This window comes from Cervus elaphus, chromosome 32 (assembly GCF_910594005.1).
Source record: "Cervus elaphus chromosome 32, mCerEla1.1, whole genome shotgun sequence".
NCBI lineage: Eukaryota > Metazoa > Chordata > Mammalia > Artiodactyla > Cervidae > Cervus > Cervus elaphus.
The window spans coordinates 11,914,538-11,942,460 of NC_057846.1; the positions used below are offsets into that span (position 1 = coordinate 11,914,538).

At 40.3% G+C, this 27,923-nt stretch overlaps 1 protein-coding gene across 1 annotated transcript in view; it reads right to left on the bottom strand.

Annotated features, from left to right (window-relative positions):
• CSMD1 (CUB and Sushi multiple domains 1) overlaps positions 1-27,923 on the bottom strand; it is a 2,014,689-nt gene that overhangs the window by 471,140 nt on the left and 1,515,626 nt on the right. Inside the window, exon 11 of the mRNA XM_043893675.1 lies at positions 13,548-13,651. Coding sequence (XP_043749610.1) covers positions 13,548-13,651 — 104 coding nt within the window. The remainder of the gene's footprint in view (positions 1-13,547; positions 13,652-27,923) is intronic.

A 27,923-nucleotide genomic window follows, 5' to 3' on the forward strand; every position in this document is an offset into this window, starting at 1 on the left:
TTATTTATGTTCTGAAATATATAAAACATAATTATCAAAGTCTTTAGTGATAACTACACTATTTAGATGTTCTTTACTTTTTACTATTGTCTGTCTCTTGGTTTTGGGTCATTGGGAGTTATTTCCAGACATTTTGGTTGAATGCTAGACTTGGTAATGAGCCACTGTAAAAGCTGTGCTTTTATCTTCTTCCTTGGAAAATTTAATTTTCTTCTGGCAGTGAGAGTAACCACCTTGATTCACTCCGTCTTTGGAAGGACTTCAGGCTTCGTTTCAAGGTTGTTGATTTCTCACTGCTTACAACCTCTTCTGCCACAATTCGGAGACCACAAGTACATATATTTACACATGCCATCAATGAGTCACATTAATTTCACCTCTTCCACACTCCTTTCACCATTTCTTGCTTTTTGTCTCTGCCTTTTCAGTCTGAGTGTCTCCTGTCAACATCACTGAAGTAGCCTCCTAACTTACCCTCCTGGTCTGGTACCACTTCTGCCCCACCGCCCCCAACACTTGATTTAATTTTTAAGTTGCTTAAAACACAATTATCTTGTAGAAAAATTTCACACATTGAAAAGATTTATAATGCCAAGTTAATTATTTTAGAAATATCTCAGTGCAAATACTTTGAATTTATTTTATTTCTATACTGGACTTCATTTTAATACAGTTTTATGTTAGTCTATAGATTCATATAAAACTAAATAAGCATGTACACTGCTATACTACAAAGTTCCCTCAATCAAAATTAAATTAAGATGATGTGCATTACTCTAGTTTCAGAATTTAATCCTGATACTTAAGTGATTGCTGTATTTATGAAAATTATTGTAAATGACTTGGTACAATCATTTATTTTTAAATTAATTATTTAGCACATTTATAAATTACTTAACCATTCAGGAGATATTTTATGTTAACTTTTTAAATTTTACAACATTATTTTCTAATTATTTAAAACAAAATACTTCCCCTTTCGGTCCTTTTTTTCTCCCCTAGAAGTACTTTGGTTTGCTAGTACTGACAGAAATATATGTTTAAAATAAATAAGCAAATATTATTACCCTCTGCAACTGTTTGTTGAAAACAGGAATTTTTTTCTTTCAGCAATTTATAATTGAAAAATATAATAAATGCTAGTTTTGGTAAAATACTTTAACAGCCATCACAACACATAAGCGGTAACTGTTTTATTTAAAACAGCTTTATTTTATCCAAAAACTTCAAAATCAGATTATTCTAACTAACCACTAAGATATTCAACTTACTTATTAGGAAACTGTATTAAAATTGTCTTTTGTCTTTCCAGTCATATTGGTATTTTTAACAATTCTCTAAAAACATTGGCACTTCTAGTCCTCCAGGAGTTTGGTAAATACTGAAATCACTGCCTGGAGTGCCTATGCTCCCTGGATAGGAACCAGGAGTTCTTACAGACTGAGGATTCTCACTCCATACTTCTCAACTCCCTTAGGTGAGGGGGGTATTTTTTTTTCCTCCAGGTCATTGTAGAATAGCACCCTGCTGACATTTCACAAATGTATCACAGGCATCTATTAATACTTCCTCCTTCTCCTTCCAAATTCTAAACCTTCTTGAGTGCAAGCTTATGTTACTTGACCTTTTTAATCCCCAGACTCTTGCATATAAAATGCACCATTGCTTTAAAAAACTGTATACATGAAAAAATATATATATAAATCATCCCTATTAAAATTCATCTAATATCTTCATATTTAAATTTCATAGGAATATCTCCCACTAATGATTTAAATCTTCATTTGATTTTAGCATATCAAGGATTTCATATCTGAGGTTCTGCTGAAGCTGTGCCTTTAATTTACCCTGTGATTTTAGCTAAATTATCTTACATCTATGTCAGTTTCTTCATCTGGGAAATGATGGTATGAAATTACCTTAGAGGAGTCTTTCAGACCTAAACTTTTCTTATCTCTTTGATAGAGTTCAGCCCTGGTGGAGCCGTGGTAACCTCAGTAGTTTGACATGACTCCTTGCAATAGGACTTGTAAGAACTTGTAAGACTGAAAGACTTGCAGTCAGAGAAATCAGCAGTTTCTCTGAATATAAGTCCCAGCATATTGAATCATTAACCAAAAGGAAGAAAATGACTTTTGATTGTGTGTTTGTTCCTTTCCTACAACCAGGGTGCACTGTATCAAGAGAAGAGCTAAATTCTTTCATAGGACAAGGAGTCATTGTTCTTCAAATTTCACTGATGGCTCAGATGGTAAACAATATGTCTGCAATGTGGGAGACCTGGGTTCAATCCCTGGGTTGGGAAGATACCCTGGAGAAGGGAATGGCAACCCAGTGCAGTATTCTTGCCTGGAGAATTCCATGGGCAGAGCAACCTGGGCCCTGGAGGGCTACGGTCCATAAGTGGCAAAGAATTGGACACAGCTGAGTGTTAACACACTCATAAGGCAATAAAGGACTTCCCTGGTGGCTCAGATGGTAAAGAATCTGCCTGCAAGGCAGGAGACCCAGGTTCAATCCCTGGGTTGGAAAGATTCCTTGGAGAAGGGAATAGCTGCCCATTCTAGTATTCTTGCTGGATAATTCCATGGACAGAGGAGGCTGATAGCCTACAGTCCACGGAGCCACAAAGAGTCTACTAACCCGTGTGGCAATAGTTTCATGATGCTTTGTTTGCTGATAATACTACAGTATATGTGATAGGCGTCTCATTTCTGGACAGGTCTTTTTGGCCCAAGTTGAAAGAGTCAACAGTTCTATCCTCATACGTTAATACATCAAATATGTTTTCTGGAAAGGAAGTGTAAACTCAAACTGACAATTTCACTCAGCACAGCACCAGACAATTCCCAGGTCATGCGGAATTTGTAGTTTGTTTCTTGATACTGATGAATAGAACTTCCTTGTATGACCAAGGTATGTTTATTTACTTACCTATCCAAGGACACTTAGGTTGTTTACAGTTTGGCAATTAGGAATAGAGTTAACTCTATTCATGCTTGGCAAATTTTATTTCTTTATGATAAATCCCACCTAGGAGTGGGATTGCAGGATTATATGATACATAAATATTTAACCCTATAGAAACTGCCAACCTGTTTTCCAGAATGGCTATGCCATTTCACATTCCCATTTGCAGTCTCAAAGAATGCATAGTGTGTAATTCCATTTACATGATATTCTCAAGAAGACAAAGTTTAATGATGGAGAACATATCAGTAGTTCAAGGTTTAAGGTGGGAGAAGGTGTGACTCCAGAGAGACGGCATAGTCTTGAGAGGTGACAAACCTCTTTTGCATCCTGACTTTTCCAGTTTATTTTTATTTATAGATCTGTATTCCAAAAAAGTCTATTTTACTGTATATTCATTAAATAAATAATTTGTTCAAACCTAGAGATTAAAAAAAAAAATCTGAGCAAACGTCCCTGAAGTCCGGGAGACACAGGTTCAATCCCTGGTCTGGGCAGCTTTCACAGCTGCAGGGCAACTAAGCCCAAGTACTGCAACTACTGAGTCCACATGGCCAGAATATGTGCTCCACAACAAGAGAAGTTGCTGCAATGAGAAGCCTGCCCAGCACAGCCAGAGAGCAGCCCAGCCCACAGAGAAAGCTTGTACGCAGCAATGCGGACCCAGGGCAGCCAAAACTAACTCAATAAAAATAATTTAAAAAAAAAACCTCTGAGCATGTCACAAAGCTATCAAAACACGAATCTGGTGCAAAGTAACACCTGGAACACATCACACCTGCAAGGTACTGCCAGGCACCTGAAAGGGAAGGGTTGTGGGGAACCTTTGCAAGTAAATGTTACAAGTTACAACCTGGCCTAAAACTGACCTGTTTTGAAGCTTTTGCAGTTTTTTTTTAACATCAATAAATTTCATAAGTTCTGGAGAAAGTATAGGAAATACAGAGCTATTTAAAATATACATTGTAGTTGACTGCTTGCCTTGATTGGGTTGATACAGTGTGTGCCAGAGACAGATAGGGAGATGCTAAGACCCAGTGTGTGGTCTTTGCAGCACCTGACAAGAACCTCCCTCCCTCAGGGATGGAGTAAAATGCCTTCAGGGAGAGTCAGAGATGCCCTGATACAAATCCTCAGCAAAGGAGGCAGAGGCAGTGTCATAAGCTGACGTAATCATTAAACAAATGAGGAAGAGGAGGTATAACTCCGGTCTTGGAACCATATGTTTGTGCTCTGAGGTTCAGTTCAGTTCAGTCACTCAGTTGTGTTTGACTCTTTGTGACCCCATGGACTGCAGCACACCAGGCCTCCCTGTCCATCACCAACTACCAGAGTTTACTCAAGCTCATGTCCATTGAGTTGGTGATGCCATCCAACCATCTCATCCTCTGTCGTCCCCTTCTCCTCCCATTTTCAATCTTTCCCAGCATCAAAGTGAAGAAATAAAGTGAAGTCGCTCAGTCGTGTCTGACTCTATTGCGACCCCGTGGACTGTAGCCCACCAGGCTCCTCCATCTATGGGATTCTCCAGGCAAGAATACTGGAGTGGGTTGCCATTTCCTTCTCCAGGCGGTCTTCCTGACCCAGGGATCGAACCCCAGGTCTCCCACATTGCGGGCAGACGCTTTAACCTCTGAGCCACCAGGAAGCCCCTCCCAGCATCAGGGTCTTTTCAAATGAGTCAGTTCTTCGCATCAGCTGGCCAAACTATTGGAGCCTCAGCTTCAGCATCAGTCCTTCCAATGGCTGTTCAGGACTGATTTCCTTTAGGATGGACAGGTGGCACATCATTAAGGGCCTTTCTGACCAGATTCTGAGGGCAAATCCACCTGAAGGCAGCCCTGATCAGAGTTCCAGGTTCTCCAACCCACAGCATCCCACTGGCTCCTCACGTAGGGGACCTACAGGTAACACGTCTATTTACATGATATGTACCAGAACAGGAAGAGGAAATGTCAACCAATCCAGTATTCTTGCTGGGATAACCCCATGGACATAGGAGCCCGGCGGGCTACAGTGCATGGGGCCACAAAGAACTGGACATGACTGAGTGACTGAGCCCGGTCCAGCAGCAGAACAGAGGCTGGAAGTGGGAGGGCGGCAGGACTCTGGGTTTTACATCAAGGTGACTTTGGAAAGTCATTTTAGGCTCTGGTCTTATAGAATAGATATTCATGTTACTATTATACATGAAGTCAAACCCGGGGATTGACAGTACATATGCTAAAGTTGTTAAAGTTGCCCCACTGGCACCGACATGAAATTAGAGCAAGCTTATCGTTGACTGTGACTCTCACACAGGCAAGCTCCACCCTCCGAGGATGCAGCTGGTGTCCCTCTTGTGCTGTTGGGCGGACCAGCACCACCTGGGTGGGGGATGGTGAAGGGCCAGCCTTCCCCCACCCCAGGGACCTGGGTTCCCTTTTCTGAGTAAAGACACAGAGGCAGGAGAACCTGCAAGAGAGACCCAGCCACACCAGTGGCCCGATCCAGGAAGATTCTATCTCTGCAAATCTGAGACTGAGACTCCCCTCCCCTCCTAGAGACGGGAGATGGGGGTGGAGGGGACAAGATATGAACTGGAGGAGGGGGCAGCGACTAGTGTGAGCTCCACGGACACCAGCCAACCACGTGGAGCAGGGCAATGCCCTTGAGCAGGGGTCCTCAGCCTCCGGGGCCTGACGCCTCATGATCTGGGGTGGAGTTCATGTAATGATGACAAAATAAAGTGGGCAATAAATCCAATGCACTAGAGTCATCCCCAAAATGTCCCCCATCCTGGTCCATGGAAAACTTGTCTTCCACAAAAACCTGTCCCTGGTACCAAAAAAGTTGGGGGCCGCTGCCTTATAGGCCCTGATAATGAACCCATCACTGGAAACCCAGCCTGCACACGTTGGCCAAGAGCTGCATGTTAAGTCTAACCAGGGAGACTGCCTGCTAAAATAAGAGGTTTATGTAATTCCTAGCACATCACAACATGATAGACAAAATAGCCAGGGTCTGCTCATCACATTAAGAGCTGAGAAAACCACAACTCGGATGAGAAAAGACAAACAGCGGACACCCGAAATGAATCAGGTGTTGAAATTACCTGACAAGGATTTTAAAGCAGCCATTGCATAAATGCTTCAATCATTTACAAACTCTCTGCAATCCAATGAAAAACAGAACATCCAAGCAAAGAAAGAGAAGTTATCAAAAGACCCAGATGGAAATTATAGGACTTAAAAATACAGTAGTGAAAAATATAATAATAGACAATAAAATAAAAGTAGCTGGGTAGGCTTATCATAGACAGAATGGAGGCCTGATGACATGAGGACTCGAAAAAGGATGACAGGATCCCCTTCACTGACCCCAGAGGGAAGACAGAGTGGAAGCAAAGCAAACAGAATACCAGCAACCTGTGGACAAAACCCAAAGGCCCAGCGTTTCATCATTCCAATCCCACAAGGAGAGAAAAGAGTGCGACTGAAAGAGAATTTAAAGCAATAATTGCTGGAAGCTCCCCAAATCTGGGGAAACACATAACCTACAGTTCTAAGAAACCAAGTGAACCTTAACCTCAAACAGGATAAACTCAAATGAATCCACATTAAGACACATTTAATTAAACTTTTGAAAACCAAAGATGAAGACCAAAATCTTGAAAACAGCCAGAGAGAAGGGACCCATTACTTCCAAACACCTCTGGGTGTGTCAGCAGATTTCCTGTCTAACAACCCTAGAGGCCAGGGTATAGAATTTCGAGGTCACGAGACTGAGGGTCCAGACAGATTCAGTGAACGACAGTCCAGATCTCTTCCTTCTCCCTGTTAGTAAATTCCATGTCCAAAGGCAGTTCTGAGCACCACATATTTCATTACATTAAGGCAGAGATAATAACTACAGTAATATAGTAATATCTTCTCTTTGCTTTATACTTTTAGCCTTTCTCACACAATTTCTCACTAGCCGTTTCATTTTGCACTTGAATGCTTTTGGGTTGCAAATTCAGCATGAGATGGGGAGCCATGCTTGCTGCCCTTGAGGTGCATGCCCCTCAGGTTTTTTTTTTTTTTTTTTTAATTTTTATTTATTTACCTTTAGCTGTGCTGGGGCCTCATCACTATGGGGGCTACTCTCTAATTGCAGTACAGGCTTCTCACTGCAGTGGTTTCTCTCGCTGTGGAGTGTGGGCTCTCGTGCAAGCTAAGTTTCAATAGTGGCAGCTCCTGGGCTCTAGGGCGCAGGCTCAGTACTTGTGGCCCACAGCCTAGCTGCTCCATAGCATGTGGGATCTGCCCGGATCAAGTACGGAACTCGTGTCTCCTGTATTGGTAGGCAGATTCTTTACCACTGAGCCACCAGAAATGTCCTCCCCTTGTTGTTTTAAATGCACTTAGCCCTCCCACCCCCAAAGAGAATGATTACACCTTTGAGGTTGATTTCATGCCAGTAATACATGACACACCCTTGAGATGCTTTTGACTGCTGAATCCTGGCAAAGAGATCCTTAGCTCTGTAGGGTAACAGTGCAGTAAGGAGGGCATGCCTTTCCAGCTTCTTAGAGAAAACTGCTGCAGTGAGTCAACGCTAGAGCTGTAGCTGTCAGAACAGCTGGGACAGGCCTCGGGCTGGACCCTGAGTCTGGACCCCAAATGAGCTGGGACAGGCTTTGCTCCATCTCCCACAGGCACTGCCGTTGGACAGTGCCTCCTCGGGGCTGACGGCTTCTCCTCCTCCGTGGGAAGGTTCCCCAGAGACATGGCCCCCAAAGGCCCAGGTCAGCTTGCTCTCCCAGACACCCCAGAACAGGTAAAATCCCAAACCTAAAATACAGGTGTCCAGGGGTCCAGCTACCTCCCCACTGATAGGGCTGTTGGAACAGAAAGTAGGTGCCACAGGGCCCCAACTGACTCTCCTCGGGGTGGTGTTGAAGGTTGGAAAGTCTCTGAACTTCTTCACCTGCAGACCACCCCCCATGCCCACCAAAGCCTACTTTTACCCACCTCTGTGTCCTGCAACATCTGAATTTCAATAACTATTTCTCCAAGAACTCAAGGAAGAAAGATTCCCCATAGGAGACTGAGGAAGGAATACTAGCAATGGATGGAATCCATATGAAGAATAGATCATTTAGGATTTGAGTCTGATCTACAGTCTTGTACAAACCCATGCTGAAAGTCAACACCATTATGAGAAAGACTACATGAAGAAAAAGTTTTGATCATGAGGTTCCAGAGTTCTAAGGATCTAAGGAGTGTACTTCTTATCTAATATAGGGTTTTGCCCAGAGAGAATTTAGGTATGTGCTTACTCTTAACATACATTGCTCAGGCTTTTCTCCAAAGCAATGAGATGTGCTGTGATTGACTTCTCTAATAATGTCCAAAGATACAGAGACACACACATCAGTTTTCAGTGTATGCTTTGTCACAGCTGCTGTGAAGTCTTTTGATAACAAAGTGAATTTTGCCCCTTCACCCAGTGCCTGCAGACAACAGTGGAGGTAGGTGGTTACAGTCACATGAGAGATGGAGTCGCTTCTCAGAACAGAAACCAGTGTGAGAACAGTGGCTGAAGCAGCCATGAGGAACAGCGAACAGCCGAGTGGGAAAGACTAGAAGTCCCTTCAGAAAATTGGAGATACCAAGGGAACGTTTCATGTAAGGATATGCACGATAAAGGATGGAAGTGGTAAGGATCTAATAGAAGCAGAAGAGATTAAGAAGAGGTGGCAAGAAAACACAGAAAAATATACAAAAAAGTCTCAATGACACAGATAACCACAATTGTGTGGTCACTCAGCTAGAGCCAGACATTCTGGGATGTGAAGTCAAGTGGGCCCTAGGAAGTATTACAATCAACAAAGCTAGTGGATGTGATGAAATTATAGCTGAGCTAGTACAAATCCTAAAAGCTGGAGTTTTAAAGCGATGCACTCAATATGTCAGCAAATTTGGAAAACTCAGCAGCGGCCACAGCACTGAAAAAGGTCAGTTTTCATTTCAAGCCAAAGAAAGGCAATGCCAAACAATGCTCAAATTACCATACAATTGTGCTCATTTCACTTGCTAGCAAGCTAATGCTCAAGATCTTTCAAGCTGGGCTTTAGCAGTACCTGGATTGAGAACTTCCAGATGTGCAAGCTGGATTTAGAAAAGGCAGAATGAGAGACCAAACTGCCAACATTTATTGGATCATAGAAAAAAGTAAGGGAGTTCCAGGAAAATATCGACTTCCGCTTCACTGACTAGGCTAAACCTTTGACTGCGTGGATCACAACGAACTGTGGAAAATTCTTGAAGACATGGAAATATCAGACCACCTGACCTGCCTTCTGAGAAACCTGTATGCAGGAGAAGAAGCAGTAGTTAGACCAGACATGAAACAACAGACCAGTACAAAATTGGGAATAGAGAACTTCAAGGCTGTGTATTGTCACCCTGTTTATTTAACTTACATGCAGAGTACATCATGTGAAATGCTGGGCTGGATGAACCTCAAGCTGGAATCAAGATGGCTGGGAGAAATATCAACAACCTCAGATATGCAGATGATACCATTCTAATGGCAGAAAGTGAAGAGGAACTAAAGAACCTCTTGATTAGGGTGGAAGAGGTGAATGAAAAAGCTGGCTTGAAACTCGATATTCAAAAAACTAATGGCATCTGGTCCAATCACTTCATGGCAAATAGATGGGTGAAAAGTGGAAACAGTGATAGATTTTATTTTCTTAGGCTCCAAAATCACTGCAGACAATGACCTTGGTTATGAAATTAAACGATGATTGCTCTTTGGAAGGGAAGGTATCTAGGACAAACCTAGATAGGGTATTAAAAAATAAAGATATCACTTTGCCGACAAAGGCAAAGCTATAGTTTTTCCAATAGCCATGTACACAGGTAAGAACTGGACTGAAAAGAATTGATGCCTTAGAATTGTGATGCTGGAGAAAACTCCTTGGAGTTCTTTGGACTGCAAGATCAAACCAGTCAACTCTAAAGGAAATCAACCCTAAATCTTCATTGGAAGGACAGATGCTGAAGGTGAAGCTCCAATCCTTTGGCCACCTGATGTGAAGAGCTGACTCACTGGAAAAAGACCTCGAAGCTTGGAAAGATTGAGGGCAGGAGGAAATGGGGCCACAGAGGATGAGATGGTTGGATGGCATCACCAACTCCATGGACGAGTTTGAGCAAGCTCCGGGAGATGGTGAGGGACAGGGAAGCCTGGCTTGCTGTAGGCCATGGGGTTGCAAAGAGTCAGACAGGACTTAGGGACTGAACAACAACAAAGTATCCTTACTGGTTAAGATGAGTAGTGACCAGTAGTCAGGCAGAGGCAATGCTGCTTGCTCACAGATTTCCCTGATACTACCCCTCCCCTAGACAGATGGGCACTTACAACCTGTCATCTATGTCTGTAATCCTCAGAACATCCTGAAATGAGTGCCATTTCCCAGGCACTGGCTGCTAGTAACTGCAAAGGCCAGAGAAAAGTCTTAAAGAACCGTGTCTCTGGATGCAGTTCTTCTGCAAATTACATTTGAGAAAGTTATCAATAAGTATTGTTGAAGAGGTCTCAAGAGAGATTTGCTTAGTGAATTGATTTGAAGTCTGTCATTCTGTGAAAGTAACCTGAATAAATTCATCCATCTCTTGAGAAGACTCGGCTATTGAAAGAGTTCCCCTAATATTCAGTTTTTCTCCTTTCAGGCCAAGAAACTTGAGAAAATAAAAAGCCATTAACAGAAATTAGGCTTTTGAAAACTATATTTAGGATGAGACGGTTAGGCTCTCTCACTTTCTGAATTTCTCCTTAAAATTAAGATCTGAATAGAATTCCTCAGCCCCCCTAAAAATGGGGATGTATAAAATATTGAGCCCAACATAGTATACATCAGCCACCCATAAAGAAAATGTTCTTCACCCAAATTTTATGTGAAATATGTATCAGGAGATTCAATGATTCAATATACTTTCTGGTATATAACCGTCTGAGCATGACTGCCATTTCCAATTAGATTTTAAACTCTATGATAGGAGTCTTGTATGTCAGGTCTGACATATTAGTACTCAAAAATATTTCTTGATATATCCCCTAACATTACCAGTTTATCTGAAGACAACAGCTGTGATTCTCCCATTCATTCTTTTTCTGTAATTGTGTATACTGAGAAAATACGTCAGTGGCTTTGCCTTTCTCTACTACAAATGATTAAATGCCCAACTGATCTTTGTTACATTATGTTTCCCAAAGGGCATCTCACTTTGATTCAATTGACTATTTAGTTTTTCATTTATAGATCTGAGCTATTGGGAGGAGGTTCTAATAACACTTATGTCAATGTAACACATAGCTTGCTATTGCTCTCTTAACAACAAATAGCATTGAAAAAAAAAGGGTGCACAGTCACAGATCTTTAATGGTGACCTAAGGGACTTTATATGGCACCACTTGGCCACATTTATATTTTATATTTTGCATTTAGTTGAAAACTTTTCTCATCTGTTTTAATGACACCCCTTCTTAAATTAGACGCTGTGGTAATAATAAAGCTCTCTCGTGTGCAGGTTGTAATTCTCCCCTCTCCAGTGTGTTCACAGGCCTTATTTCATTTTGCTCCTTACCACAGGCAGGAAACGTTTACTATACATATTTTATAGCCATGAAAACACAGGTACAGAGCGGGTCACAGATGGTTAAGAGCAAAGCTCGGGCCAGAAACTCCATTTCTGGCACCCTGGCCCCATCGCTACGCACTGACTTGGTGTCCACAAGTGCCTCTGCAGACCCATGCCAGGCTGTGTGCCCGCCGTCAACATGGCATACCGCAAATATATAGATGTCCAGGCCTCATCCTGCAGAAATCCACGCTTTTATAAATGAATGCAATGTAGGGCTTGAGCAAAAAAAAGAATATTTGGTCGGAGTGTGAGGAAATAAGGACCTTCATGTACTGTGGTGGAAGAAAATCTATAGTTTTTCCTGAAGGCACATGAAACAGTATGACTATTTGTACAAAGTAGCTTATGGCATAGCTGCTTAGGAAGGGGAATTATGGGAGGGATGGGGAAAAGCCAAAGGTTATCAATGATAAGGAGTATAGATATGGTCAGGATCACTAAGTCTGAACACCTGCTGGAGCAGACACCAGGTTTGCAAACTGGGATAAATCTAAGCCTCAGTTTCATCATTTGTATGATGAAGACAGCATTAACCCCTAACTTATAGGATTAAGGTGAAGGCCAAAGAAGATAATATGTATTAGCACAGTGCATGGAACACAAGATGTTCTCAATAAATGCCGTGAGATTACTACTGTTATTATTATAATCATCATCACAGGTCATGGGCCAGTAACATGAAACATGATTTTAATTAGTAGTAGTAGTAGTTATAAAACATGAGATAAAGATATGTACTGACAGGAAAGTACATCCAAGACACAACAAAGGAGAAGAGAATGTCCCCAGGGCCATCTGAGTTCAGGCCCATTAACTTTAAAGGTATGGACAGACATTCAGCTGCAGAACTCTTTTCTTTTTTACAGCATGAATTACCTCATCAGAAACTAGTAAATAAAAAAAAAAAGTGGGCATTACAGCCACTACTATTCCACTATTGTCATTGTTTCCTAGCTGAAGCTATCAGGGGTAAGCTTTCTCTCAAATAAACAGAAAACCTCAGCCATAAATAAGCAGATTAAGAGAAAAAAGGTGAAAATCCTGCAGAATGACTTCCATTCCTGAAAGCAATTTCTGGTTTAGGTGTCTCTGGAGCCCCCGCAGGAAGCTGTCTGTGTAGGTTGCAAACGCAGAGGAAGGGGCTGCTGAGACATTTCCTGCTGTGCTGAAGCTACTGAGTCAAGATACCCCTGGGGTATCTGAAAGAACAAGTCTGCTAAAAACTGACCAGACTCACCTCAGGGCCATGCATCCGCAAGAGGCTGAAAGCATCCAGGCTGAAGGGGTGCAAACCCCTCTGTGACTGCAGACCCCTCTGTGTGTGCAGAACCCTCTGTGAGTCCAGCTGCAGAGGGGCCAGTGCAAGGACTCCTCTCGTGGTGGACCTGGCCGGGCTGCTTCTGAATCCCCCGGGACTCTGGGTTGTGAGGTCCACAGACATGCAGGGTGTTACCCCCACTATTCTCCCCACAATCTCTGCTACAGTTAGTATGCAGCTCTATGAATGCAAGGCTTTGGAAAGACACATGGCCTCACTGTAGAAAATATCTGTACTTCCCCAAACATGGATAATAGAATAAGTGGAGGGAGATTGATGGGGAGGAGCTGAGCTGAGAAACTTATCACCTGTACTTTCTGCTTTCCAATATATTCTAAATTTTTGCCATATTCTTAATGATTTGAAATAAAAAGAAAAACATTGGCAGAGATATTAATAGAACACAATGCTGAATTAATTCTCACGTGAAATCAGATTTGGACACCACTAACGTAGCTACCTGTGGCATCTATTAAACTTCTTATTGGGAATGGAAAGTCTGACCAGGATCTTCAGTCCACACCCGTGTCTGCACAGACACCTCCCCATCCTGGGAAAGAAAAAACAAGGGAAGATGTACTCACACATATAAGACGGTCCTGGTGTCCCCTACTTTTCCCGCGTCGCCCACGGTTAGGGTGTCATAACCTCTTTCTAGCTCAAACTCCTCAAAGGCAAGCTTGATGACCTGAATCAAACACAAAACAGAGTTACTTAGCATAACGGGAACTCTTTGGGACCTTGCATACTGCAAATATCCAGTTGGAGAATTAATTTTGCTCCATAATGTCATTGTTATTTCAAATGATATCAAGTTGTTTTTAAAATAATGATTAAATATATTTGAGAGCCCCCGATTATAGGATTCTATGTAATTCAAAATCACTATCACTCCAAAGATATTATCAGCTTTAAAAATGAAATCAACCCATATTATATGTTAAGCCTATCAAGTATTTATTCTCATAGTGTTCAGAATGACCAAAGGTTAAGTCAGTATAAGCAAAATAAATGGAGAGTGTAGTTAATGAGATCTATTTAGAGGATAACTGGAACACCAATAAATAAACATTTTCAGTGTGATGTCCACAGATTTCATGTAATTACTCATATTTACATATGAAAAAGACCTTCTGAGGCTGTAAAGTTGCCCTCTACATTTACCTTGCAAAGCCTTGTCTTTTTTAAAATAAAGAACACTTTGGGTGGTCGACATCATCTAGACAAGACCAGCTTGTGTCTGATGCATCTATGTAATATAACACTATGAACTTTTTTCTGTAGAGCACATATCCTTTTCTCTGGATAAAAGTAATGCTTGCTTTGTTGACTGAATTTGTGATTAAGGGGGAAAAGTGTCTGGGGTGTCAAAAAGTTAGGCTAGAGCCCTGGGTGACAGGAGAAATAGATTCATGTTGGAACTATATGATAGATAGATAGATAGATAGATAGATAGATAGATAGATAGATGCAGACACTAGATAATCTGTAACAGATAAAAAGGAAAGGAAGAAGATATCACTGATCAAAGAGAGAGATGAATAGATAGATAGGTAAAACAGATCAGTAAATAGAGATGATGGCAGTAGAAATACATGAAGAGATAGATGGACAGATGATAGAGATGGTAGATAGATGTAGGTAGGTAAGTAGGCAGGTAGATAGAGTAACAAATGAGGTACGTAGCTAACTGAAGAGAGTGAGAGAGAATGGCAAATACAGAAGCCATTAACATGGTAAATACACTTTGATGAGATTTACTCAAGAGTAACTCTGAAACTCTGGAATCGTGTACGAAACATCAAATGCCTGTTTATTAAACCTGAAAGAAAGGTCTAAGTGGCACCAGGGAGGAAGGCAGACTTTGGACGACTATCCAATTTGATGTTGCATTTCTGAGCAGGCTCTTACCAGGTGCTTTCCTCAGCAATGCTAATACGGGATGCATTAATTTTGCTATTTGAAATTCTTACTAAAATTAGTTGTATAGCCATTATAATTTATTTAAAAATCTACTCTTTCAAATTGTAATGTTTGTCTGAATACATTATTTTAGCAATCTAATTTGAAACAGGTGTAGGGATTGATGGCTGTTGTTTGTGAAGCCCAGCAACCGCGGATGGTTTTACTTCATTTTTTTGTCTTTCCATGGGCTGACTTATAAATGCCCATGGTCTAACAAGATAGAATAAAAGGATTGAAGTTTCACACATCCTGGAGGTTCCCATTACCCTTTTTGAGACACTGATTCTGTGTTAACTTGTCTAACAGCCTGCAGAGAAGCAAAGATAATCCATTCAAGCCTGAGGGTCACGCTTGGCTGATTTGTAATGTCACAGATGGGGGTCTCACCACATAAATGTGTTTTTATTTTGGGTGTAAAAACGATCATTCTACAATTCTTTCAAGCCAAAGCAAAGGGTGTCAGAGAGGTTTTCGTCGGGGTTTAGCGTCAACAATCAGCCTCTACTGAGAGTCAAAGGACAGTCTATGCCATTAATGTCCCATAAAGAGAGAAGCAGCAGGCCCAACCTTCTGTGAAGAACCTCTAGTTTGTTATAGAATATGGCATTCTATAACTATATCTGGCAGTAAAACAAATTATACATCTGGAATGAAAGTTGCTGTCATCTCTCAGTCACTGATGAGTGATGTGATTCAGAGAATTCATTTTCGTAAACAAAATTTGTGTGTACTTAAGGAGTATAGCATGAGTATTTGATGTCCACACACATGACCGCTACTATAGTCAGGCTAATAAACATGTCTCCTTACTTAGTCATCACTTGCATGTAAAGTAAAAACACCTTAAATCCATTCTCTTAGCATATGTCCAATGGCCAATACAGTATCATCATCTACAGCCACCATGCTGCCCAGATTTATCCCCACCTCCACTTTCCTAGTCACCACGGCTCAACTCTGCTTCTGTGAATTCTTTTAGATTTCACATATACATGAGGTCATGTAGCTTTTCCTTTCTGTGTAGGGCTTAATAGTCCATTGCATGCATGTATATATGGTGGTGGTGGTTTATCGGCTCAGATAAGTCCGATTCTTATGACCCCATGCGCTGTAGGCTGCCAAGCTCTCCTATCCATGGAATTTCCAAGGCAAGAACAGTGGAGTGGACTGCCATTTCCTTCTCCAGGAGATCTTGCCAATCCATGGGTTGAACCCATGTCTCCTGCATTGCAGGCAGATTCTCTACTGCTGAGCCACCAGCAGCAGACACACATACACACAGACACACTGCATTTTCTTCACTCACCCATCTATGGACACTTAGGTTGTGTCTGTGTTTTGGCTGTGGTGAATAGGGCTGCTGATGCCTTAAAGCGTGAAAGATTCAGTGGCGTTTAGTTCCAAATGTTTCCTGTAGCTTCTGACACACACATAAGCGCACACACACACGAATCACTAGGCTTCCTCATCAAAATGTGCCTTTTTATGTGCCTTTGGTTTCAGTGTCCTCTTTAAACTATATTTGGGTCTTTTTTGAATGACATGTTTCTGCCAGAAATTGTGATGATAGGAAGAGATACAGAATAAGAGAATGATTTTACAATTTTTCAAGATGCACAACTGACAGCACAAAATAAGTAAATAAAAAGTCCCAACACCTTGGAAGAAGCTAACTCATAATCACCTTAATGAATGACTGGAGGGTTGAAATCAACAAGGTAAGGAATGAGGGCTTGAAACTGATAAAGGGGAAGGGGAAGGGAACTGATAAAAAGAAGGCTGAATAATCTGATCCATTCAATTTCAAATCATTTTTCAGAAGAAAGACTTTTCAAACTGTGAATTTCCTCCAAAAGAACATAACCCTATATCTGGAAATTACTAACGTGCTTGCCAAAAGCAACTTATTTCACATTTTCAAGGAAAATTCATACTTTCTTAGGAACTAAAAATTATGAAATAATTGCTAACAAATTTTAAGTTTTTTAGCCTGAGGTACTGAGGACCAACCATACGAAAATTGAAAAAGCATTAACTAATTATAAAGAGACAGTCTTGTCCAAATGCATGCATCACAGAGCCTGGGTAAATGCACATCAGTGTTTCCCACAGAAAAATGCAAAAAATGTTTCATATCTATAAATTACACATGGTAGTGGTCAATTATATGTAGTATGAAATTATCAAGATTTGGTTCCAACTGAGAAAGAAAAGTACTTTGAAAGAAACAATTTAGGAAAAAAAAAAATTTCTAGGATAGCCTTGCTTTATACTTAACCCCACATACAAGCACTAAATGTCCATTTAAAACTAGAGTTCAATGCACTGTTAATAAAAAGAAGGTAATAATATGGTGGTGCTAGTGGTAAAGAATCTGCCTGCAAGTGCAAGAGATGCAAGAGAAGTGGGTTTGATCTCTGGGTTGGGAAGATCCCCTGGAGCAGGAAGTGGCAACCCATTCCAGGATTCTTGCCAGAGAAACCCCATGGACAGAGGAGACTGGCAGGCTACAGTCCATGGGCTGCAAATAGTCAGACATGACTGAGCACATTATTATTATTTAAAATGTAGCTGTAATATTATTAACCTGTGCTACCAAGAGTCAAGTTAACCAGGGAACCAGAGGCAGAAAAGAGAAACTCAAACAGGCAGGACAACCTGCGATTTCTCCGTCCGCAGCTGTGTGGTCATATCATCACATCTCAAGAACACAAAAACATGGCATGCGGATCCCAGAATCTCCCATGTGGTTCTGGCCTCCAGAACTTTGCTGATTTCCAGCCTAAAGGGCAGGCCTTCCCTGATTGCTCAGATGGTAAAGACTGCATCCCCGCCTGCAGTGTGAGAAAGCCGGTTTTTATCTCTGGACCCCCGGGAGTATGTAGGTGGCAACTCACTCCAGAATTCTCACCTGGAATTTCGTGGGCAGAGGAGCCATGGCGGTCACAGAGTCGAACATGACTGAAGCAAGCTAGCACATAAGCAAAAACAAAATGCGTCCTGAAGGCTGTCCTCTGTCAATTCCCTTCTCTCAGCAGTAACTGGAAATAAATTACTTTCATTCCGTGATGCACCTACGGGGACCTTCATCCCTGACATCAGGCCTCCCGAGGATCTGGGTGCTGAGGATTAAAAGTAGGATGCAGCCAGGCGTGTGCATCGTGCAGTGATGCAGCAGACACTGGGTTAGCAACAACTGTGTCATCACCACCTTCATTGGTTTCTTTCATAGGAAACTCCTCACAGCCACCAGGCCAGGCCACATTCTGCCACCAGCTTGAGGGACTGTATTATTTCAAACCTCACAAGTCTTTATAACCAAGGAAAACCCTGGTTCTCTTCATTCTGACTTAGCAATTCCTAATACCAATTTTATCCAGAAAGGAATCCTCTGTCATTTTATTTCCAGACAAATGTTTCCAACTACACACCTCCCTTTTTATTTCAGTAGAATTGTGCTTCTCCTAAGAAACTTGTCTTGGAAAAATACTGAGACACAATACTATAGATTCTCAAGAATTAAAGTCAGATCCACAACATTTCAGAAAAAGAAGTGAATTGGGTGTTGGATGAAGATGACAGGGACTAACGTTATAAAGAAAACCCTCAAGCAAAAATCATCAAAATGTCAATAAAACTGTCAGAGACAGAGTATACTTACAGTGCAACAAAGACTAACCAGCTTACCTGGGAGACTAAACAAACTCCAAAGCAGTGATGGAGGAACATTAAAACAGTTTACTGAGTAAAATAAGAGAATAAACTAGTGAGATCTCTGCAAGAATTTCATTAATTCCTGAAATGAAACAACCAGAGAACCAGAAGCATTGTTTGGAAGATTATTGAAATGTATTCCCAGATGGATGAAAGAAGGCAGCATAGTTATTAAACATGAGAGATTGGGAATTTGAGAGTCACAATACAATAACTGCTATAGAATAAATCAGCGCTATTAGATGTGGTAAAATGAAGAATTAACATTTACAGAACGTTGAAATCTATCAACCCAGGATATGTGTAAAGCTTAGCTGGAAATCTGAAGGACTAAAAGATGAATGGATTGCACGAGAAACTTACAGACCCATAGATAAAGGCAGAAGACATGGGAGCTTATGAAAAGTTACAGGACCGAAGGGGCAAAATCGATAACTAGAAAAATAATGCAAGGCACATTTTTTATAGCTGGGTAATGTTGAAAACAGATCTAAAAACATGGTACATTATGGCCCTGCTTAAACAAAATAAAGCAAAATATGAATGTATCATCTCATAGAACTATTCAAGAAATCTGAGAGGTCCATACAGTAACACAGATGAATTTCAAGAAATGCCAAAGTTAGTTTTGTTCATCTCTGACAAATAAAACCCTAGAGGTGATGGATCAAGATTACGAGTCCCAGATGAAAAAAGAATGTCGTTTCTAGCATGTTTATTTAGTGAAGAGGTTATTTTGTATAGGAAGGAAAAGAAAAATATTTTGCAGATTCTTAAATGTTTCTGGTATTTTACTAACACACTGCTTACCTCCAACTTGGCTGAAAGATACTTCAAACAACAGAATTCATTTTAAAGAGTTATTTAAATGGTATTTTACTTAACTATGAAAAGAATGAGCTAAAGAATATTTTTTAAGTCCTCTGTTGTTTTTTTAATATATTAATTTTAATTGGAGGCTAATTACTTTACAATACATGAATCAGCCATGGGCGTACATGCGTCCCCATCCCGATCCCCCCTCCCACCTCCCTCCCCATCCCATCCCTCTGGGTCTTCCCAGTGCACCAGCCCCGAGCACTTGTCTCATGCATCCAACCTGGGCTGGTGGTCTGTTTCACATATGATAATATACATGTTTCAGTGCTGTTCTCTCAAACCGTCCCACCATCGCCTTCTCCCATAGAGTCCAAAACACTGTTCTATACATCTGTGTCTCTTTTGCCGTCTCACATACAGGGTTAACGTTACCATCTTTCTAAATTCCATATATAAAGAACATTATACAGGGACTTTCCCAGTGGTCCAGTGGTTAAGAATCTGTCAGCTAATGCAGGAGACACAGGTTTGATGCCTGGTCCAGGAACTAACATCCCATATGCTGCAAGGCAAAAAAGCCTGTTCACCACAACTACTGAGTCCACACACTCTAGAGCCCATGTTCCGCAACAAGAGAAGCCTGTACAGTGAGACAGCCCACACACAGCTAGGGAGCAGCCCCCGCTGGCCACAACTAGAGAGAGCCCGCACACGGCAACAGAGACTCGCAAGTCAAGACAGTCAGCGTGTCAAAAAGGGCAGTGGGAGCACACAGCCAAAATAAAGTGACTAATTAAGAAAGATAAATGATGTTATATAGAAAGGAAAGGGTTGAGTTGATAAAATTAAAAACATGTACATTTATTCCTACATATTGAGTAACAGGGTTAGATAAAGAATCAGGCAACCTATTTACTTCTGGGATTGAACCCCGGATGTCAGAGGTGGCTTCCCAAGTTGGCTCATTAGTGATACAGTCATTAAAATTTATTTAAAAAGTCAACTCTTCAAATGGCAGTGTTGGTCTGAACATATTACTTTAGCAATCTAATTTGAAACAGGTGTAGAAATTGGGAGCTGTTGCAAACCAGTATCAACACTGATTATGAAGCCCAGCATCCGAGGATGGTTTCATTTAAATGTTTGTCTTTCTCATGGGCCAATTTATAAATGTCTACGGTCCAACAAGAAAGAAAGAAAGAAAAAAAAAAAAACTAAGAATCACATGACCTGGAGTCATCAGCATTTTTGACACCCTGACTCTGTCTTGGCTTCTCTAACAGCCTGCAGTGAAGTAGTGCGAATCCATTCAGGCCTGAGGGTCTTAGCTGGCCAATTTGTAAAGAGGTGGCAACGAGGCAGAAACCTAACCTCAGGTCAAGCTTGCAGGGAGATGCTGCCACCGGAACATCAGTGGACCAGGTTCTACTGTTACAGTTATCTATCATGGACGCTGGCAACATATGCTTTGGTGAGGCCATTTAAATGCCTCCATATCACCATCACCCATTTCTGTTTCCTGAACACAAAGGAAGCTTAAGAGAGCCTGGGGTTTACGAAGTAAACAGGAGGCAGAGGGGTGTACATATGTGTTAAGAGAAGAAGTGCAAAACTGGAAAGTCCTGACACTCTCAATGTATGGGATGAGGGGAATGGCTGGCCCTTGTCCTGCTTCAGATCAAGCCCTACAAAGCGATGGTTTACACAGACATTTTACATGGTTCATTCACTCATTTTTAACTCATCTTCAGTTATGCCTATAAATATCTCCTGTTCTGGAAGGAAAACTCTAGATATATACAAATTTCCATCAAGAAAAAAAATAGGTCAGGTAGAAATAGCTAATGATGAATATGAATTAATGCTTCAAACTATGACTTTTAAGAGTGATCTATTATTTGACCCCAAATTTGTACCTTGATATACAAGACAGGATTTCCCCTCCTTTAGGTCCTGTGTGTCTAACTGTTCTCTCTTCACTCCTGGACTGTACAAAGTCAGCCTCTTACTGGAAAGTTCTCTATTGAGTCCTGGGCATGGCTGCCCCTCCTACAGGGATCCAATTTGAGTATTTTTTCCCAAGGGTCTTTTTTGACCCTGTGAATACCATCCTTACACTGTTAGCAGTAGCAGTCATGTTTATTACCTAGTATTCTTCCCCTCAAAGTCTTTTCACATTATCTGAGTTTTCTTTTTTACCTATCAATCATCATCTGTCTATGTATCTACCTATGTATCTATGTATCCATCTATCTATGTATCTATGTATCCATCTATCATCTATCTGCTCATTTTCTGTCTTTCCAATTAGAGTGCAAAATCTAAGAAAACAGGAGTCATTTTGCTTTTCTTAACTACTGGGTTCAGCACTGTATGTGCATAAATATTTGCTGAATCAATGCACTTATCTTTCTCAGGTATATCTTTTAACCTAAAAAACCTGGGACTATCACACATTTACAGGGTTTAACTTTAGACTCTAAAGCTAGTTAAAGGTTGATGGCCTCACATTAGCATAAACCAAAATAGCTCTAAAGTTGTACAAAGCAAAACCAAGTTGATGCCCTTCAGAATAAGGGGAAACAATTATACTCACAAATATCTGCAACATTCCAGCATGCCTGAGGATTCTAGAAAGTTTTCTTTTTTTATATGGAATTATTCATTAAGGGTAAGAATGGTTTATTTTATGGACATACTCACCCTCACCTATTCCATCCCCAAGAACTGCTAGCTAGTAAACTACTTATTCATGAATTAGATTTTATTCATTAAATCCATAGGATTTTACCAATGGTTCAACTTCTCAGTTTTACCAAACAACAACAACAAAAGAATGGTTCTTGTCATGTCAGCTTTTTCAATTAGTAGAATAAAGACTCCTTTTGATTTTGATACTGGAAGATTCTTTCCGCCATTTTATTCTACAGCAAAACTTGGGCAACACTTTGTTCTAGCTACCAAACATGCACAGAAAATCTACTACATTTCAAATCTACGTATACATCCCACATCTGTACATATTTATTTCAGAAAATATTTTGAACAATGCTCACACATTGTTTGGCCTACAGCTGCCCATACAAAAACGCACTCATTAAGAAACAAAAAAGCTTATTTCTGTGGTCATTGACGAACGGTAAGTTCATTGGGGCTCTTCCAAAGTATGCTTTCTGGGGATTGAAAATGGCGTGGGGAGAGGCCCACCGCTGGTCAGCAGAGGTCCTGAACCTCCTCTGGCTTCGAATTTTGGTTTTGCAATTTACTAGCTGTATGATTTGTATATATTCCTTTTAAATAAAAGAAAATCATATAAAATGTAATTATTTAATTCAGCCAGCAGCTGAGGATAGTTGCAAATTCTGGAGCTTAAAATGTGGAGCTGTACATTAGCAACATGTAGAAAATGGCCATTTAATTTTAGACATTTCAAATGCTATTGGATTGTAGATAGAAGGTACACAAGTATATATGATATTTTTTTTTCTGACAGCATGTAGAAACAATATTGTCTTTGTTAAATGTCATCAGTAGATTCAAGTAAGAACATTGAAAAGTGACTGAAAGGTAAGGATTAATTTCCATCAAGTAAAATGCAGTATTCCATGTAAGAGTCAATTAGAAGGCAATAGTACAACATTTCAAAGCAGCTCAGAATTTGGAGTTAATGTAGGATATGAAAAATGAAAGGAAGATACAAAAGAAACAAAGGAGAAACAACTAACCATGCCCCATAGAGTAATTTAAATAAGTTGTTGCTGTGTTTCTCAAACTCCAGCGAGGACTATGGAACTGAGCACTTCATTGCGTGTTCTGTTTGCTGGAATTAATTATTAGAGGAGACTAGACACCATGCACATTCTAGACAAGTCAACCTGGTAAACGCCATTTAGATCTTCAGTTCTGCCAGTGACAATACAACTGTGGTACTTACAAAGAATCCATAAAACACTTAAAAGAAGCGTTAGTGAATTTCCTCTATTTTTCCTTTATTTTGTTCCAAACTCAGACTATGACATTTTTAAATTGGAAGATAAACTATCTCCTTTTAAGCTATTTGCAAGCTAACCTTCAATTTTATTGCAACATTTAAAAAATTCTTTACAAACCAAAATTAGAGAATTTTACTTTTGTGCTTTACTGTCCCCTGTGCAAATATTTGGGTAACCTAAAATTAAGAATAAAAGCATGTATGTTTAACAAGATGAGCATTCCTTAATTTTAAACACAATGATTAATTATCTCTGATTGGCAAAATTATCAACACTTTATTTTTCTCTGCATATGGAAGTTATGTTTTATCAGTAATGGGTTTTCCTAAAAAATATCTGTCTCTTCTCATTCAAAGACAGCTTGTCCTGCTTGCTATTTTTATGTACTTGCTGGAAAGAATGAGAATTGGATGCTTATGATCTCCTCTAGTAGATATGTTTCCTTATTCAACCTCTTCGGAAATACTCCCAAATCTCCTGAACTTTCTTCAGATCTTGAGTATCCTTATTTCTGGCAGAGGAGCTGATCATCAAGGACAAACAAAGTTGTGCAATCTTTTTTTTTTTCTTTTTTATTTCCACTTAAATATTCTCTGTAGCTTTAATCTCCATGCATTTGCTTTTGTCTCTAAAACTGGCTATGACCCACTTGCTTTACTTTCTTTTTTTTTTTCCAGTTGTGAAATGACATTGCTTTTTTTTGGTTGTTGTTGGTGTTTATTTATTTATTTTTTTACCATTTATTTTTATTAGTTGGAGGCTAATTACTTTACAATATTGTAGTGGTTTTTGCCATACATTGACATGAATCAACCATGGACTTACATGTGTTCCCCATCCCAATCCCCCCTCCCGCTTCCCTCCCCACCCCATCCCTCTGGGTCTTCCCAATGCACCAGCCCCAAGCACTTGCCTCATGCATCCAACCTGGGCTGGTCATCTGTTTCACCCTTGGTAATATACATGTTTCGATGCTGTTCTCTCAGAACATCCCACCCTCGCCTTCTCCCACAGAATCCAAAAGTCTGTTCTGTACATCTGTATCTCTTTTTCTGTTTTGCATATAGGGTTATCGTTACCATCTTTCTAAATTCCATATATATGCGTTAGTATACTGTATTGGTTTTTATCTTTCTGGCTTACTTCACTCTGTATAATGGGCTCCAGTTTCATCCATCTCATTAGAACTGATTCAAATGAATTAAAAAAATCATACATCATGACCAAGTGGGTTTTATCCCAAGAATGCAATGATTCTTTAATATCCGCAAATCAATCAATGTAATACACCACATTAACAAATTGAAAGATAAAAACCATATGATTATCTCAATAGATGCAGAAAAAGCCTTTGACAAAATTCAACATCCATGTATGATTAAAACTCTCCAGAAAGCAGGAATAGAAGGAACATACCTCAACATAATAAAAGCTATATATGACAAACCCACAGCAAACATTACCCTCAATGGTGAAAAATTGCTTTACTTTCAAACATGCTTAAATCCACCCAGAGTATGAGGGGTTAACACTCAGGATGTGAAGAAAGTTCAGAATACTTAAGGTATCTTCTGTGACCATTTCATAGCTAGAGGATGAGCAAGACACACAAGCACTTGAAAGCAACAGTCAGGGAATGCAAATCAGAAACAAAATCATTCACCTACAGGTAAGCATGACTTATAGCTTCCTTCCAAGAAGTATAGGCATTTCCTGAACACTTCCTATGCAAGTTATCTTTAATCATTTTATTTTTTAGTTGCCCAGTTATTCTCCGTTTGGACAACAGCAAAGGACCTCAATACCCCTTGTCCACGTAACACACCGCTGACATATAACCCAGAATGGCACAATTCTACTTTGATATTTATGCGTTAAAGTTAGGCAGAGCTAAAAGAATGACCAAAAGATCTCTAATCTTCACAAGTTCCTCATCTGTGAAGTGTAGGATTTTTAACAAAGAAGAAATGTGGAAACATAAGACAAATAGCACACAGTAGGTGCTCAGTAAGTAATAACTCTGTTCCATGTGTTTCTATTCTAAGTCTTGCAAGTATGTGTATGTGCTCAGTCATGTCTGACTCTTCGTGACCCCATGGACTATAGTATAGAATTGTCCTAAATTATGGTGACGTCTTATCCTAAGAGGGCTTCCCAGATGGCTCAGTGATAAAGAATCCACCTGCCAATGCAGGAGACACGGCTTTGATCCTTGGGTCGGGAAGATCCCCTGGAGGATGCGCGCTAAGTCACTTCAGTCATGTCTGACCTTTTTTGACCCTATAGACTGTAGCCAGCTAGGCTCCTCTGTCCATGGTGATTCTCCAGGCAAGGATACTGAAGTGAGTTGCTATGCCCTCCTCCAGGGGATTTTCCCAACCCAGGGATCGAACCTGCATCTATTATGTCTCCTTCATTGGCAGGCAGGTTCTCTCCTACTAGTGCCACCTGGAAAGCCCCAGGAGGAGGAAAGGGCAACCACTCCAGTATTCTTGTCTTGGAAATCCCATGAACAGAGGAGCCTGGTGGGTTATAGACCATGGGTGTCACAAAGAGTCAGACATGATTTAGCAACAGGGCATGCATGCTTATCCTGAGAAGAGCTTATCTTCCTATAAATAAGACCACATCTTAATTATATTTGTAATATATTAATGCTGCTAGCAGAAATTTTAGAAGTTTTTACAACATCCATCTAATTTACTGAAAAATAAAATCTACAGTCCTGTGAAAGTACATTGAAAGAGGAAAATGTTGAAAGGACAGAAGAAAACAGTCTTAAATTTCAAAGTTTTTCATTGAGTTTATTGTCACAAAAATAGCAGAAAGGGAAGTTGAGCAACTCTATTCTAATATTTTAATGATATTTTATTATATCCTTCAAAGTCGTGTGACTAGTCTTCAGAGACTGTTATCCATGACCTTGATAAAGATAGGAAAGTAGGAACTCTTCCTGAAAAGTGTCAAACACAAACAACATTTGAAGCTTAGATACGCAGGGTTAGTTAAATTTCTGTGTTGCATAAGAATCCAAGCTATATGGTTCAGATAAGTGTGTAGGTAGATATAAAAATTATCTTTATTTTGCTTAGCATCTGGACTGAGTTGAAGGCATAGGTGCCCTAGTTAGTTCTTGAGTGGTGAAATGAATCACACACACACACACACCCCTATTAGCAATACAGTGCATGAGTGATGACCTCTTCTCTCAAGTAAATAATGACATTAATGCTTCCAAATATTCAAACTAACTCAATAGTGTTTTCTGTTTTAACTTCTTAAGTTAGAAGACAACTTAAAAGACCGTCTTCTAAGAAATAAATTACATGCCTTAGCGAGGACAAAACCCCACTCAAGTACTCTTGCCTGGAGAATCCCAGGGATGGGGGAGCCTGGTGGGCTGCCGTCTATGGGGTCACACAGAGTTGGACACGACTGAAGTGACTTAGCAGCAGCAGTAGCAGAGATGACAAAGTTTCAGGCATCTAAACGTATTATGTGTTCTGGGTATTTGTAGTCAGGGGTGTTGCATATTTGAAAATGCCACATATATCCAACTCGGTGTCTTCATTCATAACCCTTATGCTGTAAGGAGGCCACAGTGTGGTTACATTTCTACAAGAAACTCTGCAATAACTGTGGTGCCATCCTCAAGAAAAAGACATGCAAGAAGGCAGAGTGGTTGTCGGAGGAGGTCTTACAAACAGCTGAGAAAAGAAGAGAAACGAAAGGCAAAGGAGAAAGGGAAAGATATAGTTATCTGAATGCAGACTTCCAGAAAATAGCAACGGGAGATAAGAAAGCCGTCTTAAGTGAACAATGCAAAGAATTAGAGGAAAACAATAGAATTGGAAAGACCAGAGATCTCTTCAAGAAAATTGGAGATACCAAGGGAACATTTCATGCAAAGATGGGCAAAATAATGAATGGAATGTCAAGGCCCTAACAGAAGATACTAAGAAGCAGAAGATATTAAGAAGAAGTGGCAAGAATACACAGAAGAACTGTACAAAAAAGGTCCTAATGACCCAGAGAACCACTACAGTGTGGTCACTCACCTAGAGTCAGACATCCTGGGGTATGATGTCGAGTGGGCCTTAGGTAGCATCACTATGAACAAAGCTAGTGGAGGTGATGGAATTCCAGCTGAGTTATTTCAAATCCTAAAAGATGATGCTGTGAAAGTGCTGAACTCAATATGCCAGCAAATTTGGAAAACTCAGCAACGGCCACAGGCCTGGAAAAGGTCAATTTTCATTCCAATCACAAAGAAAGGCAAAGCCAAAGAATATTCCGACTACCCTATAATTGCATTGCTTTCACATACTAGCAAGGTAATGTTCAAAATCCTTCAAGCTAGGCTTCAGCAATACATGAACTGAGAGCTTCCAGATATATAAGCTGTATTTAGAAAAGGCAAAGAAACTAGAGATCAAACTGCCGACATCCATTTAATCACAGAAAAAGCAA